The 20191-nt window shown below is 54.6% G+C and overlaps 1 protein-coding gene across 2 annotated transcripts; it reads right to left on the bottom strand.

Moving 5' to 3' along the window:
- Positions 1-349: 349 nt before the first annotated feature.
- TRAPPC9 (trafficking protein particle complex subunit 9) lies at positions 350-19213 on the bottom strand. Of its 2 annotated transcripts, XM_061562286.1 has the most exons (23): positions 19034-19213; positions 17897-18511; positions 14969-15114; positions 14293-14421; positions 13817-13843; positions 13195-13316; positions 12557-12682; positions 11163-11376; positions 10749-10892; positions 10247-10373; positions 9878-10032; positions 9270-9355; positions 8586-8712; positions 7580-7772; positions 6612-6778; positions 6138-6287; positions 5823-5950; positions 5049-5191; positions 4840-4950; positions 4203-4349; positions 3367-3458; positions 2810-3036; positions 351-2518 (listed from the first exon to the last, which is right to left on the bottom strand). In XM_061562286.1, the coding sequence occupies exons 2-23, from the start codon at positions 18508-18510 to the stop codon at positions 2348-2350; spliced, it is 3546 nt and encodes a 1181-aa protein (XP_061418270.1). In that variant the 5' UTR covers position 18511; positions 19034-19213; the 3' UTR covers positions 351-2347. The 2 variants fall into 2 exon arrangements, with proteins under 2 accessions (XP_061418271.1, XP_061418270.1); XM_061562287.1 differs by lacking the exon at positions 13817-13843 and having other exon boundaries at positions 350-2518.
- Between the last annotated feature and the right edge of the window lie 978 nt (positions 19214-20191).

The raw sequence follows: 20191 nt of genomic DNA, 5'->3' as shown, positions 1-20191 counted from the left end.
CAAGGACTGGGGTAGTGTTCAGGTTAAACAAGTGCATCAGGATTTGGGTCCGCGGTCAGTAGAGTCTACTGACCGCGGACCCAAATCCTGATGCACTACTTTTTTAACCTTAAGTCCTTGTCATGACTGCATCCATAGCATAGATCTGAACAAGACAAAGCATACGAATGAACATACACAGAAAGCTCAACAAACTCGAATGGCAATACGCACTGTGTACTCCCCGTGTATACTGTGTGCGTGCGTGTACTCCCCGTGTATACTGTGTATAATGCGTGTACTCCCCGTGTATACTGTGTGCGTGCGTGTACTCCGTGTATACTGTGTGCGTGCGTGTACTCCCCGTGTATACTGTGTATAATGCGTGTACTCCCCGTGTATACTGTGTGCGTGCGTGTACTCCCCGTGTATACGGTGTGCGTGCGTGTACTCCCCGTGTATACGGTGTGCGTGCGTGTACTCCCCGTGTATACGGTGTGCGTGCGTGTACTCCCCGTGTATACGGTGTGCGTGCGTGTACTCCCCGTGTATACGGTGTGCGTGCGTGTACTCCCCGCGTATACAGTGTGTGTGCGTGTACTCCCCGTGTATACAGTGTGTGTGCGTGTACTCCCCGTGTATACGGTGTGCGTTGTGTACCCATGGAGATCAATTATCCTGGTCTCCTTCTCGGCCAGCAGGGTTTGCAAGGCTAAAACAAAAATGTCTTGAGCTGTGAACACGTTCCGAATCCAACCGAGTCAGAATCGCGAATGCAGAAATTAAACCCCCGTTCTCGCAAACGCCGTGCCTCGTTTCTCTTTCTTTGCTGCACAACACGAGACGGAAAACTCCTGCGGATTTTGGCTGCCCTCCGAGGACTTTCATGCCGCAAACGGAGGCAGTTTATTTTGCTTCGTTGTAGTTTTTATTATTTACAGGAGCGCGCCTTCCTGATCCAGGATGAGACCCACCAGACTTCCCCCATCTCCCCACGGAACCTGAAGCCGTGTCCAGGTGCCTGTATCGTAATGTCTCTGTCGTATCATGTCTGTGTGGTGTGGTGTCTGTGTGTGGTGTCGTGTCTGTGTGTGGTGTCGTGTCTGTGTGTAGTGTTGTGTCTGTGTGTAGTGTAGTGTTGTGTCTGTGTGTAGTGTTGTGTCTGTGTGTAGTCTCATGTCTGTGTGTAGTCTCGTGCCTGAGTGTCGTCTCGTGTCTGTGCGTTTGAAACGTTGATAGGACACTATTAAAATTAGACCACATTCAAGACTTAATTAATTAATTTTTCGCATGGAGTAACTGCTGCTTTTAATTGTCAACCCAGTGATGATGTGTATGCCACTGTCTTTGCGTGATCTGCATCACGGTATCTGTCGCTGTGTCTGGTCTGTCGTGGTGTCTACAGATGGCTGTGTCTGCGAGTCAAGCCGTGTCAGCGTAAGTCGCTGTGTCCCAGTGTCTGTTGCTCGGTGTGCGTGAGTGGGGTGGGGCACAGAGCCACCTGGCCCAGACACACAGAGACAGCCTCTCACAGCCTCGCCAAAATATACAACCATGTGTGAAGCGAGATAAAGGTATTTACGATGATGAGGACGATGATGATGATGACGACCGGGATATAATGAGCAGCTTCAAGCTTGCGACGAAGGCGGGCGCAGCAGTCGGGCAGGAGGTCCTGCCGTCACTCCAAGGCCAGCCGCCTCGCCGCCGGCCACACCGACACCCCGGCAGGGCCAGACGCTGGCATAGCGTACCGTTGAGGACGCCCGTGCGCATACTGACACGGGTCACGTTGGCGGCATATCGGCGCCGGCCAGCACTGGTGCACTGGTGCCGATCAGAAACCGACACGTGGTTACCACCGACGCCCCCAACGTCCCAGCAGTGCGATTTCACGCCGGGAGTCCGGCAGTCCTGGCCACCGTACGGATCGGCCGACACGGAGACTCGGGAATAAAAGCAACGCGACGAGGAGGGGCACGGTCAGGCCCTGATTCGACTCATTATGCAGGGGGGGTGGGTGATGAGGCAGACGATGGGGTGGGCGGGATGGAGTGGGCAAGGCGTGGGGGTCGGAGGGCAGGTGGGGGACAGCGACACCGAGCGGCCTCCCTCTTCACCCCTCGTCTCGTTTCGCAGCCGCTGTAGCGGCGGACACGGCGGCTCGTGGCTTCCTCGTGCCAGGCCGGCCCGGCGCTTGCTGAAGCCCTCCCCCCGACCCCCACGTTGTCCGCGTCACCCTCGGTGCTCAAGGACGCCGGCGAGGGTCGCTGGGTCCTGGCGCGGTCTCGGTGTCGTAGACGAGACGTAACCGCGGCGACGCCGCCTGCCGGCGTCAACCCGCCGGCCGGGCGGCGGGGCGTGAGATTCAGGGCAGGGAGCACGGCACGGTGGCGCTGACGTGCACTCGCGGGGGGCAGAGCCACGCTGGCGGCAGGGTGCTGCCCCCGCTCTCTTGGAGTTTGATTTCAAGGAAATAGTCTCCGGGGAAGAGGAAGAGCGGCGAGCAGGAGAAGGAGTAGCTCCCACCGGGGCTCACCTGCGGGTGCGAGACGATGCTGAAATAAACGCCCCGTGACACGCAGCGCGAAAGGTAGCAGATCTGCGAGTGGTACAGACTTGAGCGAGCGACAAAGCGAGTGGGTGAGCGAGTCGGGAGCATATGGGTGAAGGAGCGAAAGAGTGAACGAGGGATTTAGCAGCTCTGAGTGAATGAGAGAGCGAGCGAGCAGGGCAGCAAGTCTAAGGGAGAACTGGCGAACGAGTGCGTGGATACATGGGTGGGCGAGGAAGCGAGTGATCCAGCGAGCGATCCAGCGAGTGATCTCACCGTGCCAACGAGGGTCGAGGTGGAGCCCACGAAGACGACCTCGTGAGCTATGCCGGCCGTCTCCGTCTCGCCATTGTGAAGGTCCCGGCACGGCTCCACGCTCATGGTGAAGAGGCCCACGTCGCGGCACGAGTGGTTGGTGAGCATCACGGTGAACGGAGCCGGCTCTCCCACGAGGCAGTGCACAATCTCTCCGCCCACGCACACTTGCTCGCACATCTCCACCACTGCCATCATCGCACCACCACCACAACACCCATTTCCATCACAACTACCGTAAACGCACCACCTCCCCGCCAGCGCATGCTCACACATTTCCACCACCGCTATCATCGCAGCGTATACGCTCACTTTTGTGTGTTTCTATACACCTGTTTGTGTGCCTCTGTGTCTATGCGTACACCCGTGTGCGTGTGTACCATGTCTAGTCCTGTGCGTTTGTATCCACCTGCATGTGTGCGTGCGCATACACCTGTGCATGTTCACCAAAGTTGATGTCTTAACCTGTGTGTGTGTCCACCTGTGTATAGACCCATGTGTGTACTGGTGCCACCCACCCCACTGCAGTGGAGCAAGGCGCAGGTGCTCCAGCACGGCCGTGCTCAGCACCGTCTCCACGCTTGCCTCGCCCTCGCGCCCGCTTGACAGGTGAGCGCCGCTGGGTCAAGGAGGAAACTCCGCGCTCAAGGAGGCCACGGCCGTGCGTACAGTACAATGCGCGTGTACACACAATGCGCGTGTACTGTCGGCCGGACCTGGTGCTGGCCTCCCACCCCCTTGTGTCTCGTGCCAGCCTTCATAGGTGCTCGCTAAAAGCAATTGCCCCAACAGTCTGTTAATAGGCTTTGTCTTTGTGTGTGCAAATGTACAATCGGCCTCTGCAGATAAGGCTCGTGAAGTGCGCTATTGGGGAGCAACAACGAACGGTGGAGGATGACGATGTGGGGAGCATAGATGGTGCAAGTCAGCTATTCAACCCTGTGACCTACTCCCAAGCCTTCCACATTTCATTCAACGACTTTAAAGTGCATCTAATCTGGCACAGGGGCTGTCGTGACGTAGTGTGGGAATGAATAAATGTCAGTAAATGTCTGTGCATTGTTATGAATGAATATGATGGAATAAAAGAGTGAATTTAAGTGAATAAGCAAGTTAATTTGTTAGCCCGAAAATATTTCTGCAGCCTGCACACCAAATCGAGTATACTTCTCACAAAAACTGTGGCTAATGGTGAACTGCCACCGACTCAGTCTACTGGCAACCCGTTAAATATTCGGTGAGAAATTAAGCCCTAACCCAGCGCTTAATGCCACACGAGCCAAGCCGGCCTGGCCTCACCCGGCCTGGCCTAGCCTCACCCGGCCCCACCCTGCCGGTGAAAGGGAAGGATATGAGTTTCCACCGGATGTCAAGTTTTTGGTTGATCTCTTGGCACTCAACCGGGGACTGTGCCGGTCGCTCAGGACCCAGGATGCAGACCGGGGAGTCCCTCGGGTCTGGAGGCTCCTCCCACTGAAGCTTATCCACCTGCACGGCCACGCTGCAATATACACACGGCAACGATACAGATCCCCCTTGGAACCCGTACACGCACTGCCCAGGCACTGCACCCGCGGCCTCCGTCGCTCCAGTGCCGATGTTTATACGGAGCTCCTGCTCACGGGCAAGCGTGGGCGTCGGAGTGCACGCGGGGTTCGGAGCTACCCCACAATGAAAATAACTGACATGATTCAGGATCACAATTCAAGAACTGTTCCTCTGTTTTTCCCTTGTAGAGTATGAGAATCTGTAGTACCTGCAGGGTTTCCATGAATCAATTGCATGCTGAATAATAATCGATTCCCACATGCAGAATTTTATGCACGCATCTGGAGCATAAGAATTGATAATAAGCTACGAATCAGAAAAGCGTGACCTCGCGTAAATGTGCGGCACAGAGCAGGCAGGGTGTGGGGTGGAGCGTGCCATATGGAGCACACATTACACGCAGGGTGGAGCACGGAGCACACACGACCCAACACGGGGTGTACCGCTTCAGTTCGTGCGAGTGCAGCGCCAGGTCTTGGTTGCCGCGGGAACTGAGGAGCATCTCCATGTCCGTGGTGTTGAGCACGTCCAGCAGGAGGTGGCACCGCCGCGAGCTGCAGCAACAGTCGTGTGTCAGGGCCGCCGCCACCGCATGCACCACCGTCATCAAAATAACGCCACCAAGGCCGCCGCGCCGTGACCAATCGCTTACCTGGTGGCGGGCAGGGAGCCGATCCTTGCAAACACCACCGAGGGCTCCACCTCCACGCGCACACCCAGCGTCACCCGGCGGTAGTACCCGGCCACGCCGCCTGCCCCGCCGGTGTAGCGCACTGCCAGCGTCCCCTCCAGCGTCTGCGGGTCAAGCGCACCGCCACCCGCGTCACTCCTCTACCCGGCACGGCGCTGCTCACTTTCTGCTGGAAGGACCGGCAGCGCGGCGTCGCTCCGATCGACTACTTTGCATGCGGTCCATGACTCGGGCTCTTTTTAATATCAGGAGCCACATGACATGTTGCCTCCCGAACGTGGGAAAACCCCATAGAAGCCCCACCCAGCGTGATGCGGCTGATGATGCTGACGACGTCTGGCAACGATTGTCATGCGATCCAATCAGCGAGTATTGAAGCTCCGGTTTTGCAAACTTTGCAACTTTTTTGGTTTCATTGGTGACAACATCTTGTCAAGGGACAAATCTAGCCACTTTGAAAAGAAGACATGATGCAGACTGAAGAGCGATTTTCTAGGTGTGTATTAAAACTCCTCGATCAGGTCTCTATGTGTAACACTAAGTAAATTGTCAAATTACGTTTTCGATGACCTTCCAAAGTCTATTGAGCAAACTTATGAGTGATGCTGTATAAAAGTTTCAGGGACTTTCTGTTTTAAGCAGGTGGCAACACTGCAGCAGTGCATGCGGGGATGCACAGGCACACGCACACGGACGCACACGCACACACACAAACATGCACACATCCGCACGAACCCTGAGCCTGCCGGCACCGCTGTGCTTGTGGTCGGGCGGTGTCCCTCCTGGCGTTCGCATTTCCAGACGCGATTTGATCAGCTGCCGCGCGGGGCTAGCGAATGGGGTCCCCGTCACCGTCACCGTGTCTACACATGCGCAGCCGGCACGGGAAAACACGTTCACACGGGCAAACGCAGACGCAGCGACACGCAACGGTATGTTGACGTGGGGAGGCGTGATGGACTCGAGCGAGCGCACGTAGCTTCCCTGCCCTGCGCCTCGCACCCACTCCCATGTTCCGACAGACGGAACTCCAAAAGGGTGCTCGCTCACCGTCGTGGAGCTCCATCAGGAAGCCCTCGGAGGGGAAGTCGAGCTGGGAGTGCAGGTGCAGGGTGAGCGTTGCCACAGCGCCAGGGGCGAGAGGTAACTGGGAGAGCACCTCCTGAGGCTCCCAGGTGAGCAGGTCGCAGACACTGTCACCTGTACACGCACAATCACAGCGCCACAGTATCAAACCAAAGCACTGGACACACAAACACAGCATATAACTAGAGCATGCGCACGCAACCACAGAACAATAAACACATGCTCACACAAACAACTGCAGCAAGCACACACACAAAAACAACCACAGGACTACACACAACCGCAACACAACGCCCACCACAAGCAGAGCACACAACAGCGACCAGGCACAAATACACGCGACTACGGGTCTCTCGTGTTTCCCCATCAATCCCTGCATTGGTGGCCAGGGATCGGGGGGGGCATTGTGGATCGGTGGGGATCGTGTGCCGGACATGCCTCTGCTTTGCGCCGGCGTGAGCTGCAGCTCCAGGGTCTCGGCAGCGACCTTGCCGATGTTGCGAATGCGCACGTTGACGGAGAGCGGCTCACCGTTGTACGCGCGCACGCACACGCTGCCCGCGGCCGCCTCCTCCCCTGCCGTCGGGCTCAGGGAGCTGGCCGACCTGTAGCGCGCGGCCACGAAAATCGCAACGGCAAAATCACAGTCACGAAATCACACGCAAAGATTCACAAAGCCACACTCGCGAAGACAACCACACGCGTGGCTATCACAATCACTCGTACGTACACAAACGGCACCACACACACAGCCAAACTCATAAACTGAACTACTTAGTCTTAAATTTCGATTTAAAGCTTTCGTGACTGCAGGGATTCATATTCTTGGTTCTTTCCTGGCATTACCGTCACTCATGTGGGCTCTGCCTTCCTGGTCCTCCTTTCTCGACGAAAGTGTGTCCTAGGCTATCATCTCCACATTCACTCCATTTCTTTATATCCCAGGTCACCTCTTCAATCCACCTCTTTCTATGCCGGTTTCTCAGGTCTCCGCCCTGGCGCTCCCAAGTTCATCACCTTTATTCTTCCCGTGTGGTTCTCCTCTCTTGTAACCACAAGTCCAAAGCATTCAGCTCGACTTTCAACCATACACACAATCACACACGGCCACACAGAAAAGACCATGCTCACTCTCACACACCGTCCTGACCGTTTCCTGTTCAAGTATCTGTGATCATATAAACATGCAACACGACTGGATCGAGCACACCACATCCAATATACTTGTCGCTAAAGCTGTGCTTACTAATTCCGTTCCACCTACTCCAGTCTACCAATGACTCAGAAAATAATCAGTGAGAAATGAAGCCCAACACGGTGGGACTGTGCTGTCTCTACGAAGTCTGAAAGGAGAGAACCCCAAAGGTGGGTGTGGGGTCACCGCGGGGTCACGAGCGGCTTCGTACCGTGACAGCGACGTGGAGATCTGTAGGAGCGGCAGAGCTGGCACCACCACAACCTCGTAGGCGCCCGCGATGGAGTGCCCCTTCGTCGGCGGCTCCTCTGCCCCGACGCCATCTCCTGGCGAGGCGGCGGCGCCCAGCGCCAGGTCAGCCACCTCGCAGCGTGACCGCACCCCGAACACCGTAGTCTCGTAGCCTGCGCAGGACCACGCAGCAACGACGAGGCAGAGGACCGCGCTTCACCGGAGTTCACTCCGCACGGCGTTTTACTCCACGATTTTTCTGGGTGATACCTCCTCCATCTGGAGCTGCATCTCCTCGAGGGAAATGGACAACGCCGCCTGTTCGCCCAACATCACGCCAGCCCTTCTGGATCGCAGCAGCAGCCTCACTCCGCACCACAGATGCAGATGAAGGCGAGAGATGGAAGCGAGTCTGGACTGCGGCCGACGTCAAAAACAAACATCTCGTACAGGACCCTACTACAGTCCACCCTCCCGCAGGTTTCAACCTTTCACGCCGCCAACGGTCGACCATCAACCGAATCGGGACCGGGCATGGCCGATGCGGCGGCCACCTGATGCGCAAATGTCGCATCGAAGATTCGGCGGTCTGCGAGTGCGGCCACGAATTCCAAACGATCGACCACATTCTAAGCAGCTGCTGCTGTCTTCACACCTTTAAAGGAGGAACGGGCGAGATCCACTCTGCATCTGAACAGACAATTGAGTGGCTAACAAATCTAAAATCACAACTTAAAATCTGCTGCTATGAATCCATAGCAGCATGTGTGTTAAGGAATGCATATTATGCTGTAAGTGTTGTTGTGCACGTTGCGCTTTGTGTACTGCAGTGTATTGTGGTGAGCATGTGTTGCTATGTTGTGCATTGAGGTGTGTGTAGTGGAGTGTGTTGTGGTAAGCATGCGATGTGTGTGTATTACGGTAAGCATGTGCGTTGAGCGTGTACTGAGGAGCGTTGAGTTAAGCGTGTGTTGTGGTTGGGTCACCCTGGATGGTGATCTGGCCGGTTGCCTTCGGCACCCCGACCAGGGTGACGGGGTAGAGGCCGGACTCTGCTGGCAGAGACAGAGCTGCAGGGAGGGACTCGAACTCAACTCCAGACGTTAGCAGGGCCTACAGCAAACACACACACACACGCGCTTGTATACATACACACACTCCTTTACAAAGATCCCCTGTTTAGACTGTGTGTGGGCTTATGTTGCACACGCACTCTCGTGTGTGTGCACGAGGGGGTGGGTGGCCAGCAGCACACTTGGCCACCTTGGTCTCTCCAATGCTACACACTGCACTAGGTACTCATTAAAGACCGAGTGGACCTAGAGGAGGCCCAGGATCAGTTCAGATATTCGTCACCATCATTGGTATAGAGCAGGAATCGAACTCTGCTAGCCAAGTTCTTAGCGCAATACACTGCCCACACACACACACGTGTACAAGTCAACGCCGTGCTTCTTCGTATCAACGCTACGAAGCTCAGCGGAGAACTGTACACGCCAGTACTCCTGTGGGTGGCTGTGGAGGGATGGGATTGAATGGAGGTGGTTGGGAGTGCAGGAGCACGGTGGGAGGGCTGTGGAGGAGTACGAGTCCGGGGCTGGTGGGTGCTGGCTGTGGGGTGGGGAGCCGAGCCACGGTAGAGGCTGGGGGTGCTTGGGAGGCTTCCGCACCACATTCTCCACGCGCAGCTCGAATGGCATGGGGTTGTAGACCTTGAGCTGCACCTCGCACACGTCCCCCTGCACCCACTGGAAATCTGTCGCGCACAACATGCAACAAGTGGGGCGTGAAGGTAGCCGTCAGCATCCAATTGTCTACAACTGATTCTCCATACGATGTGCGTGTGTACGTATTCTTGCATCTTTGTGTGCGTCCGAGTGTGTGTATATGTACGTGCGTGTATAATGGGGAGTGGAATTGCAGCGGTTAACGTACTGTGCTATGAACCCAGCTCAGCAAGTTCCCTTCCCACTCACGGCCAACACCAGTGGTGATTGTCTGAACTGGTCCTGGGCCTCTCCCAGGTCTACTCAGCATTAAATGAGTACCTAGTGCGGTGTGTAAACATTGGCACTCGGGGAAAAAAGGCGGACAGGAGTGGTGCTACCGACCCACCCCCTCTCATGTTTCGTGCCGACCTTCATAGGTGCTCGCTAACAGCACTTGCCTCAAAAATCTGGTAAGGCTATAATTGGATCAATGTCTTGTATGTGCATATTTATGCAGGTGTGTATGTATGTAGATGTGTGTGTATACATGTGTGTGTGTGTGCCTGTACCAATCTTGTTGGGGTTGTCGTTGGGGTCGCGCCGCGTGTGGCTCACGATGGGGGAGTAGATGAAGGGGCTGCTCTTGACGGGGGTGCCGTGCCCCTCGCGCCCCTTCAGCCTCTCTGGGCGCAGGGTCAGAGGCAGGTTCAGGGGCTTCAGGGATCTGTACGGACACGTACACACACGTACACACACACGTACACACACACGTACACACACACATACACACACGTACACACACGCGTACACACACATTCCCTGTAGCCATCACAGCTTGGAAGTCTAAGTGCTGTTTGCAAGTCTCCATATGACAGCCAGTGCGTGCGTGTGTCTTAGTCTTTGTGCGCGTGTCCGTGTGTGGCGCATTTGGACGCTACCGGACAATGGGCAGCCGTGTGAACGGCACGGCGGGGATGGCGAGACCCTCCCACACATCGATGGTGGCGGTGTGGCCAGGGCAGCGCGCTGTATACGTCTCCAGCACCTGGCTCACCTCCTTTTTCTCTACACTCGCACGCACGGGCAGAGCAGCGCAGTCACAGATGAGGGGAAACTTTCACGCATGGGGACGAGGTGGGGTTAGGGGTGCATGTCGTCCGCGTGTGCGAGGGGTAGATTCGTAATTAATGCTCGAGTGCGTGTGTGTGTGTGAGAGAGAGGCAGAGTAAGGTGTGTGAGGTGGGATTAGTGTTCGCACTGAACGTTGACACCCGAATGTGAGGGAGGAGAAGTGTTGGTTTTCGGGTAAGGGCTACACTGGGTGAGGTGTTAAGACATGGATGTTGTGGGGTATAGGGAGGGTACAATGATGGCAAGGTATTGGAGGGGTGTGTGGAGGTTGGGATGAGGGTTCAGTGTTGGCAGGGTGTGTGGATGTACCCTGCTCAGACAAGAAGTCCAGCATGGTGTGCAGCAGGAAGGACATGTGCCGCACGCCCAGCGCTGGGTTTCCCATGCGGCGGGACGCGTACACCAACTCGTGCAGGACACGCAGCTGCACGGCTGGCCACCCCTGGTGGAGACCTACGACAAGCGTAGCAATGCGCGTAAACATTGGTACAGACACGCACTCCAATACACAGACACGTAGGAACGCACCTAAACGCTGGTATACATTTTAACACGTGCACAATCATGTACGCGAGAACAATTACGAAACCGAACGTACAAACGCACACCAAAATTGGTGCATGTGCACACTGGAACAAAGACAAAGATTCCCCATAATGTCTTAAACAAACTGTTGAAGCAAGTGCCGTTAGTGAGCGCGGCTACCCCTGCGTGCTCGCTGACCCTGGTTGTAGTGGCTGGGGTCGAGCGAGAGGCTGTATCCAGGCAGAGTGTCCAGCAGTAGGCGGTAGCACGCCTTCCAGCCCGGCTCGGCCACGTGCGGCCCAACGCACTGCATGGCCGCCACGCGTTTGAAGAACGACGCCTTACGGCGGAAGCCGATGAGGTCGTAGAGGTCAGCGAGCGCCGCAAACCGCTGGATCCGCTCCTCCTCCGACTGCTCAGTGTGAGACAGAGTATTTTCAGAATTAGAATATTTATTCATTCTGGAGGAATCCGATGAGCTATAAAGCTCTTTTTTTTTACAGATGTCCAGTAGGGGGGCGGGTAAGAACGTTACAACAGCAAACAGTACAACAACTTGATGATAGAGCAAAGTACAAGAAAGGTAAACAAATCACTCAAAAACTTACAAATATAAAACGAAACCATCCCCATTCTACCAGGCAAAGCCGACTGAGGTATTAACTTGTTTTTCAGAAGCGACCTGGCCACTAATGATAGCTCAACAAAGTGGCCCATCGCTTCGACATTTAGAACACCAAAATTATCTAAATACTTTAAACCTTTATAAACAGTTTGCCTTTAGAGGCTATAACCCCCTTTTCCTGATGACGACCGTTTGTGTTGCGATCGAAACGTCGTGATTTAAAATTTATTATTTTTATTCACTCTATTATTATTTTTCTATCTACGTGACTTTATCGAAAGAACCAAAGAATATTAATTCCTGCAGTCACGAAAGTTTTACGTCAAAATATCATAAGAAGTTATCAGCCAATTAGTGTTTACATGAGAGACGAAATCGGGAGCATCTGGAAAAACCCACGCATGCCAGGGGGCAATACTCTCCCCTCCACAAGTAGACTAGGTAGAGTCCAAGTCTTGACTTTATTTCTATTTTATGGTTTTTATTTGTATCCACTTTATTATAATTTTTCTGTCTATGTGACTTTACTGAAAAAACCAAAGAATATGAACTTCTTACTACATAGAGGCACCTGCCCAAGGATTTTACAATGTTGTTTGCCATTGGCTTTTGGCAACATTAAATCACAAGACTCATTTGTTGACTCCCAATATAATTCAGGGTATAAAAAAATATGATCCAAACTGGCTGGGAGTTAAACTATTCATAGAGGGGTTTAAATAATATGTAGTATACAGACCCCAGAATAAATTTCAGGGGTTAAAGTGTTATAATTCGGTCCGTCAGAAAACATAGCTGAAGAACTCTGCATTCGCCTATCATTTGCATGTAACACAAACACAATTGGACGCGCGTATGATGTGCAAGAGAGAGTGCGGGTACGGCCGAGGCCGCACTCCAGCTGTCGCTGCTGCGCTGGGGTTGTGGGTGCACCGAGTTCTTGGCCGGCGCGAGCGGCAAGGCTCACCACCCCGGTGTGGATGTACACCGCGTTCTGCAGGAAGTCCGAGGCCTCGATGCGCTTCTTTTGCAGTGCAAGGACACGCACCACCTTGATGCACGCCTCCAGCTCCACCACGCTCGCCAACTTGAACTGCACACGAGCACACGAGAGGCGACTTGGCGGTTCGCAGGGCTGGCGGTGGAGCAGCAGGGCCGGGATGTGCATATGCTTGACAACACAACTATACTATCGGCTTAATTAGGTTATCAATTTACTGTTTATCGGTTAATTACTCGGCTAATCGAGTGACAGGCAAAAGGTCAAATAAAGCTTCGTCTCTGCTCTCAAGTGTGCCATTGGACAAGAAGTGATGGGCGGGGCTGGGAAACGTCATCGGCATCATTAAACGCGTCACACTGGACCCGACTTGTAGGGGGTTCCCGCCTTCCGGAGGCAGGATGTTCTGGGTGGTCATCATTCTTAAAGAGGTCCGAGTAATCAACTACTTAAGGAAGTAGTTGATTACAAACTTTTCTTGATGAATAAACTTCATCGACAAATGGTGCAAGCTCTGGTCCTCACAAGTGACCGCACAACTCAGTGCTGATGTCCACACCCACACGGTGTTCGCAACGCGCCCTTGCGTGGTACGGCGCTCGCACCTTCCCGTAGAAGCCGATGGCCTCGCGGTATCGCTCCACAATCTCGTCCGGGCTCAGGCAGTTCTTTGTTCGGCCAATCTCCGTGCTGGGATCAGCGCTCAACCCATTACTCGTCAGTGTTCCTGTTCCACAGCAACAAACAAGCGTGAGTTACGCGAAGGAGGTGCGGCCGGTGGGGGAAGTTACAGTGGTGAGTGGTGGGGGTAAGGGAGGGAGTGGTGGGGGTAAGGGGGGGAGTGGTGGGGGTAAAGGGGGGAGTGGTGGGGGTAAGGGGGGGAGTGGTGGGGGTAAGGGGGGGAGTGGTGGGGGTAAGAATGGACGGGCCAGCAGTCGTGCTAGGCCAAGCGGGGTTGTGCAGGCAGGTGGGTTACATGGCATTGGTTGCAAGCACGCACGGCCATGCGCACGTACACACAGCACAAATCCACAGGCACATACATGCAGGGAGGATGCAGGCCGTGGTGAGTTAAACATGGAGAAACTGGAGCGGGGAGACACGGGGAAACAGTGGCACCAGCGAAGCCGGAGGAAAACATCTAGAACAACACGTGCAGCGGGAACCTCGCGTGAAAATCAACAAACGGTTTCCAGCTCGGTGCAATACAGCGCTGACGGTGCTCACCTGGGTCAATGAGCAGCTCTTGAGCACCTATGACACACGCAGAGCAGTGGCGGCATTAATGGAAAGGGAAAGAGGCAGTGGAGACGCAAGGGGGAGCAGACACAGCATTGAGAAACGGCACACACACAACAAATAGATAGCATTGACACAGACAGTGATATAGTACAGACAAAAGACAGCATAGATACACAGGCCATACTGACAAAGTACAGCACAAAGACGCATCACACACACACATACGTAGCACACACACAGCACAACCATAATACAGCCACAGCGCACACACACACCTGCAACCTCCACATGACAGAAATACACAGACACCCATAGCTCGAGCTGAACCAAGTCCAAACACTAAAGACACAGCTGGTGTCCAGATCAAATCGGCCAACAACTCCTGGACATTGACAACCCTCAGAAACCGCATCTGACCAACGGCCCATGTGACCCTTGGGCTCTCACAGCTTAGCACATACCTGACCGCTGCTTGCGGTCTCCGTCTGGTGGAGCCAGAGCCCCCGAGGTTTTGCGAGGGGCCGGCTTGGGCCCCGTGCCGTTGGGGTAGTGGTAGATGACAGAGGCGGCGCACAGGCCCTCCAGGGCCGCTGCGTGCGGCGCAAACGGGGGCAGAACGGAATGCAGACGGCACATTAATTACCGAGCGCGCGCAGCGCGATTACATGCAGGACACTCGTGGGCTACATATTACACACATTGTTAGTGATACAGCCCATAGATGGCACACCATACATGTGATACAGAACACAGGCTGCACATGATACAGGATGGAAATGGTAAATGTCAATCACCAGGGTTCAATTCTATTTTCCAAGTCACGTAATGAAAGTAGCGTGTGGTGGCAGGCCACCTGACATTGCTACACCTGTATATGTGAACACTAATCTGTCTTCTCTCCAACTCTCTCATCTCTACCTGTCTTTATGTTTTGGCTAGCCAAATCTTTCCAAGAGGCTTCATAGGCCACAGATGGTCCACACACCGCCAACTTTTAAACCCTGCCACACGCAACGTGGCCACACGCGGTATATGCCAGCCACGCGTATTGCAAGCCGCACGCTGTGAGGCACGGGAGAGGGTGCGGTGTGGCCAGGGTGCGGCGGGTGCTGTGCCCGTGGCGGGGAGCAGTCTCACCCCCGAGCCAGAGGAAGTCGTTGATGGAGCGCAGCGTCTCCACGGCGATGTGGTAGTTGACGAGGGCGTCCTGCAGCATACCGGCTTGCAAGCTCAGGTCACCCACATGCTTGCGCATGCGGCCCTGACAGCGCTTGCGGTAATTCCTGAAAGCGAGCACCACGCAGTGAAATGGTACAACCAAAACGCTCTTACCGCCAACGCGTTGGAGATGCTCCTGCGTTTTGCTGGCCGGCACGAAGGTCGTGCCATACACTGTGCCGCGTCATGAAACCAGACCCTTTGCTCAGACGGGCAAAGATTGCGATGAATGTTACTCGGTCTACATATCCCTATGACTGAAAGCTTAACAGAAGACACATTGGCTTCAAAATCATTCCCTTCAGTTCTTCAAAAAAGTATTAATCTAGCCACAAACTAATTATTTAATAATTACATGAACGAGTGTTTGGTTTGTGGAAGAAAACAAGGATAATTGGAAAAACGCCACTCGAGGATAAAACCAAAAACTCTGCACAAATAGATTAAATAATACTTAACTTGTATTGTCATCTTCCTGGCATTTTGCAGCTCAAGATAGTCTCCCATCCAAAAACCAACCAGGCTCAAAGCCTGCTAGGCTATCGAGATCTGACACATTTGGTGTCTTCAGGGAAGTTAGGTCGTAAGCTTCACGACCAGTGGCGGCTCCTGCAAAATGTCTCAGGGGGGGCAAATGTCTGGATGATTGATAAGGATAAGGTCCACCCATGCAATGGATAAATTAACAGCTTAAGCATGTAAAGGCAACTTCACTTCTTTAATATTAATGAAAAATAAAGTGACTCTTACAATACATCTTGTTTGTTTATATACTCACTATTATTACAATCCACTCAGTTTCTTTTATTAAAGATTCCACTAGGTAGCGACAAATATTGTTGACTGAAACGTGCTTACGTATGATGACGTAAGCACGTTAGTGCGAACCCTCCCGGAAGCCATAGAGAATGCATTGGAGCGCCCGCCGTTCGAAAAAAAACATCTTTGAATGTAAGTCTATGGGGCCACTCTGGGCGATTCTCAGCCAGAGTGAAATCGCCCAAAAAGAGGCGGTACTCCACAGAACGTGACATGACGCTGATTGGACTATATCCAGAGGCACAGTAACGGCTGAGATTGGTGGTGTGTCGCCCAATCGCCCTAATGAAGAAACCGCCCCTGTTCACGACAAACCTTCCACAGCAGCTGCTCATTGACCCAGGTGAGCACCGTGAGCTTCACGCCAAAGACAAAGATCCCCCGTGTAGCCTTAACAGACTGTTGGAGCAAGTGCTGTTATTATTGAGCGCCTATGAAGGCTGGCACGGCACACGAAGAAGTGGGTGGCCAGCAACACGTCCGGCCGTCTTTGTCTCCCTACTAGCGATGTTTACACACTGAACCAGGTATTCATTTGAGGCTGAGTCGATCTAGTGGAGGTCCAGGGATGATTCAAATAATCGTCACTGGTGTTGGCCGTGAGCGGGAATCAAACCCAAGTCGTCAAGTTTGTAGCGCAGTGCACTGATCACTGAGCCACCGCTCCCGATACCGGGGACATATAAACACACACTATTTACACTCCAACACGTTTATAAACACAGGGGCATTGTGCACAGCCATAACAGGGAACTGTTGTCAAAGAATGCGAATGAGGCCACCGCATGGAACCAATAACCTCTAGAAGCTACCCAACCTTACTTGTGAAGACGCGTGGTCAAGTCTGTGCCAAAGTACACCTTCATGGCCCGATGCACGACGTCGCGCGGCAATCAGTCACCAGTTACTGGCAAAGCCGCTCACGCGGACGGAGCCGATTAAGATGTAATCGGGTGGCTGATGAGTGCACCCTTTAACCCACGCCATTGACAGTGACGCTCGCACACGCGAGTGCTTGCTGATGAGCGGGGTGGGGGGGACAGGCGATGTGGTCACTGATTGCTATCGAGCTTTGTGGTTAAATAAGTGTTGCCATCTTAGCAATTTTTTCAAGAGATCTCCTGACTTTTTGGATATCCTTAGTAGCAAAAAATTGTCAAAGCGACGTGCAACAAACAGCGACTTTCCGACATGAGGACAAGAAACAAATTTAAAAGCGATTCCAGGTGGTATTTGAAATCCTGTATCAGTTAACGTATGATTCATACTTGTTTAGTTTTCTATAAAAAAAATATTATTACCTTAGAGATCTATCTAGCGACTTATGAGGTTTGTTTGGCGACTTTCCAATTGAAGGAATTGGCAACACTGCTCTGGAAATGTCAATAGTCACTGCATCCCTTGGCTCAAATAGTTAGTGCCCAACCAAGAGCAGAGCATAACAGATACGCCGTGATCCTGGCTAACAGCGCGACCTCACCTACCCATCAGTCACACGAGACTTAATGTTGGAACCCAAAGCGGGTTCAAAAGTTAACATATGCCAGACCAGCCACGAGACGCACAGCCAGTACCAATATACGTGCAATCTAATGCTCTATAAACACACGGAGGTGAATAATTAAACAAGAGACTTGAACAAGTTTTTCAATAATGACTCGCAATTAGTGGCCAGTAACTTGACATGACTCCACACGCAGAGTTCAGTGGGCTGTGCTTGGGCTACAATTTTAATTAAACGCTCTCATGACAACTTTTTTACGCAGTACACAATCTGTATTTATCCAGGCCGGCTGTAGTGAACTTGCAATCTGACTGAGAAGAGCCACGATAGTCAACAATCAACATGCCAGAGCTGGCTGATGCACTGGTTCAACAAGACCTCCCTCGTTACCAAAGTTGGATAGTAATGGGGCAAGTCTGCCCACAAGCATTCCAAAGAGCCCAGTTGACCGACACACCCAAGAGCAGCCAGGGCTGCGCCGCACAATGCGCCCGAGTCGTGGCCACTCTCGCATCACCGCCCACCTGCTCTCCGTGTCCAGCCCCACGAAGTCCTTCTTCTCAAAGGGCACGCACAGCAGCGGGGTCTTGTCACCGGACTTCTCGCTGGCGCGGTCGAGCCGCTTGGACTCGAGCACGATGAAGAGGGACCCCACGAACTCCTCCACGCGGGCCTCCAGGCCGTCGCACGAGTCCGCGTCACGGTAGACCACCACGTCGGAGCGCGGCTGCTCGGCCGCATCTCCGCTGATGCCGAGCACCAGCAGGCGCGAGTCGAAGAGCGAGTGCGCGTGCACGGCGCGCAGCTGCTGGAAGCTCTCGAAGGTGTGCGGCCATCGCTGCGCGGACGCGCACTCCGCCACCCCGATGAGCCCCACCACCTTGCGGTGCGTCTGGAAGTCCCCCCAGTGGTTGTTGTCGGGCGGGTAGTGCCGGCGGTAGCGCACGCACACCGCGCGGCTCGAGTCGCGCGCGCCCACCTGGGTGAGCGCGGCCACGCGGTCGAAGACGCGCTGGAACGCGTCCTCGGACATCACCCCCACGGGCTGCACCAGCACCAGCAGGCTCTGGTGCTCCTCGGCCGCCTGCGTGTAGTCGGGCACGCTCATGCCTGCCGCCCGCGCGCCGCGCCGCACCATCCTTGCAACCACACAGGGCGACGGGAACAGGGCGGGGGGGTTACACAGGGAGAGGGCGCAGAGACGGGAACGCGGCTTAAAGCCCCGTGGCCTGACGGGCTCCATTGCTCGAGGCTGGCAAGCCGGGCCTTGGTGGGGGGGTGGGGGGGTAACGGAGACACTCCGCGCCGCAGAGGCGGAGCCCCAACGACGGCAAAGAGCCTCCAAACCCAAAGGCGACTCGCGACCTCCTCACAGCCACTGGGTCATGTCGCCCGGCTCCTCGGTCTCCCCACCGCCCCAGTCCATTCCCGCTCTTCCCAACCTGCCCTGCCCGTTATCCTCAACCCCGACGCCTCTCCCCTCCCTCCTCCTCCTCGCTCCCCCTGCTCACTCCTCGCATCGCGCTCGCCGTTACCCCCACGCCCGGCTCGGCCACCCCCCTTGGCGTGCTCGCCTCCCCGGGTTAGGCGCCGCCTCCCCGGGCAACAACACTAGCACCACGGCGGTGACGTGCGCGGGGCCTCGCGAGCCGCTCTCGCACCGAGGAGAGAAGCGCGGGGCGGCGGCGTTGCGCCGAGGAGGCGACTGCGGCCGCCGAGGGCTGCGAGGGCTGCGAGAGGTGGAGGCGCTCTCGCTCGGCTCGCGGTCCCCCCCGGCTCGGCTCCCGCGGCGTCTCCGAGCGTCGCTCCTCGCTCAGGCCGCCATGGCAAGTGACGTCACCGACGACGCCGCCCCACGGTCCCGCAGCCCGCGCGCGCCGCTACCATTGGTCCTCCGCGCCGCACGTGACTCGCGCTCGCGCGGTTCCGATTGGCTGCTGCGGGAGCGGTGGGCGTGGCCTAGCGGATGCAGGAAACGCGACGAGCTCCACGTGCACGTCACGTGCCGGTCATCACCAGCTGTCGTGCTCTGTCCACTGCTAGAGGGTCTCCTCCACCCTGCACTCTCATGCGCTGCTGTCACGATATACAGAGCTGGAGTCGTCGCTCGAACTCTGCAAAGAAAGGACCTCCGGGGCGCGTTTCGTTCTATGGCGACAACGACGTTTTAGTTTAACACGTTCGCTTTCGCGACCAATTTCATCCATGTTTTTTGGGTTAGATCGCGTAAATATATAAATGTGTCGTTAAAACCCGCCACCACCCGACACAGCCAACTAGTAAGGGTTGTCACGTAAACAGCACGTGACCAATTCGTCACGAGTACAGCACCACCGGTGTTGGAGAGCCAGCCACACCATTTACAGAGTACGACGTTTCGCCAGTAATTACAACTAGCTTCATCAGGCGACAGCATAATGCACATGCATATTGCACGTTGCCTCAGTAACCCCCCCCCCCCATCATTGTGCAAGAGCGCAGAAGGGTGATCAACACATCTACGCCTCTAAGGAACGAAACAGTAAGACTTCTTCACAAATCTGTCTGTCGCCTGATGAAACTAGTTGTAATTACTGGTGAAACGTCGTACTCAGATTGTAAATTTTGTGGCTTGGCTCTCCAACACACCGCTGTGCTGTACTAGTGACGAATTGGCCACGTTGTTTACGTGACAACCCTTACTAGTTGGCTGTGTCGGGTGGTGGCGGGTTTTAACAACACATTTACGCGATCTCACCCAAAAACCTCGATTATGAACGTTTTAGTTCCGTCACCGGCTATCCTCATCCCTTCTAGTAATGTGCTGGCCAAGGCCACTT

The sequence above is a fragment of the Lethenteron reissneri genome, chromosome 29, assembly GCF_015708825.2.
Source record: "Lethenteron reissneri isolate LAM-NWPU_2019-01 chromosome 29, ASM1570882v1, whole genome shotgun sequence".
In the NCBI taxonomy this organism is placed as follows: Eukaryota; Metazoa; Chordata; class Hyperoartia; order Petromyzontiformes; family Petromyzontidae; genus Lethenteron; species Lethenteron reissneri.
The sequence above is the reverse complement of the archived record's forward strand: the minus strand, read 5'-3'. Positions and strand labels throughout refer to the sequence as shown.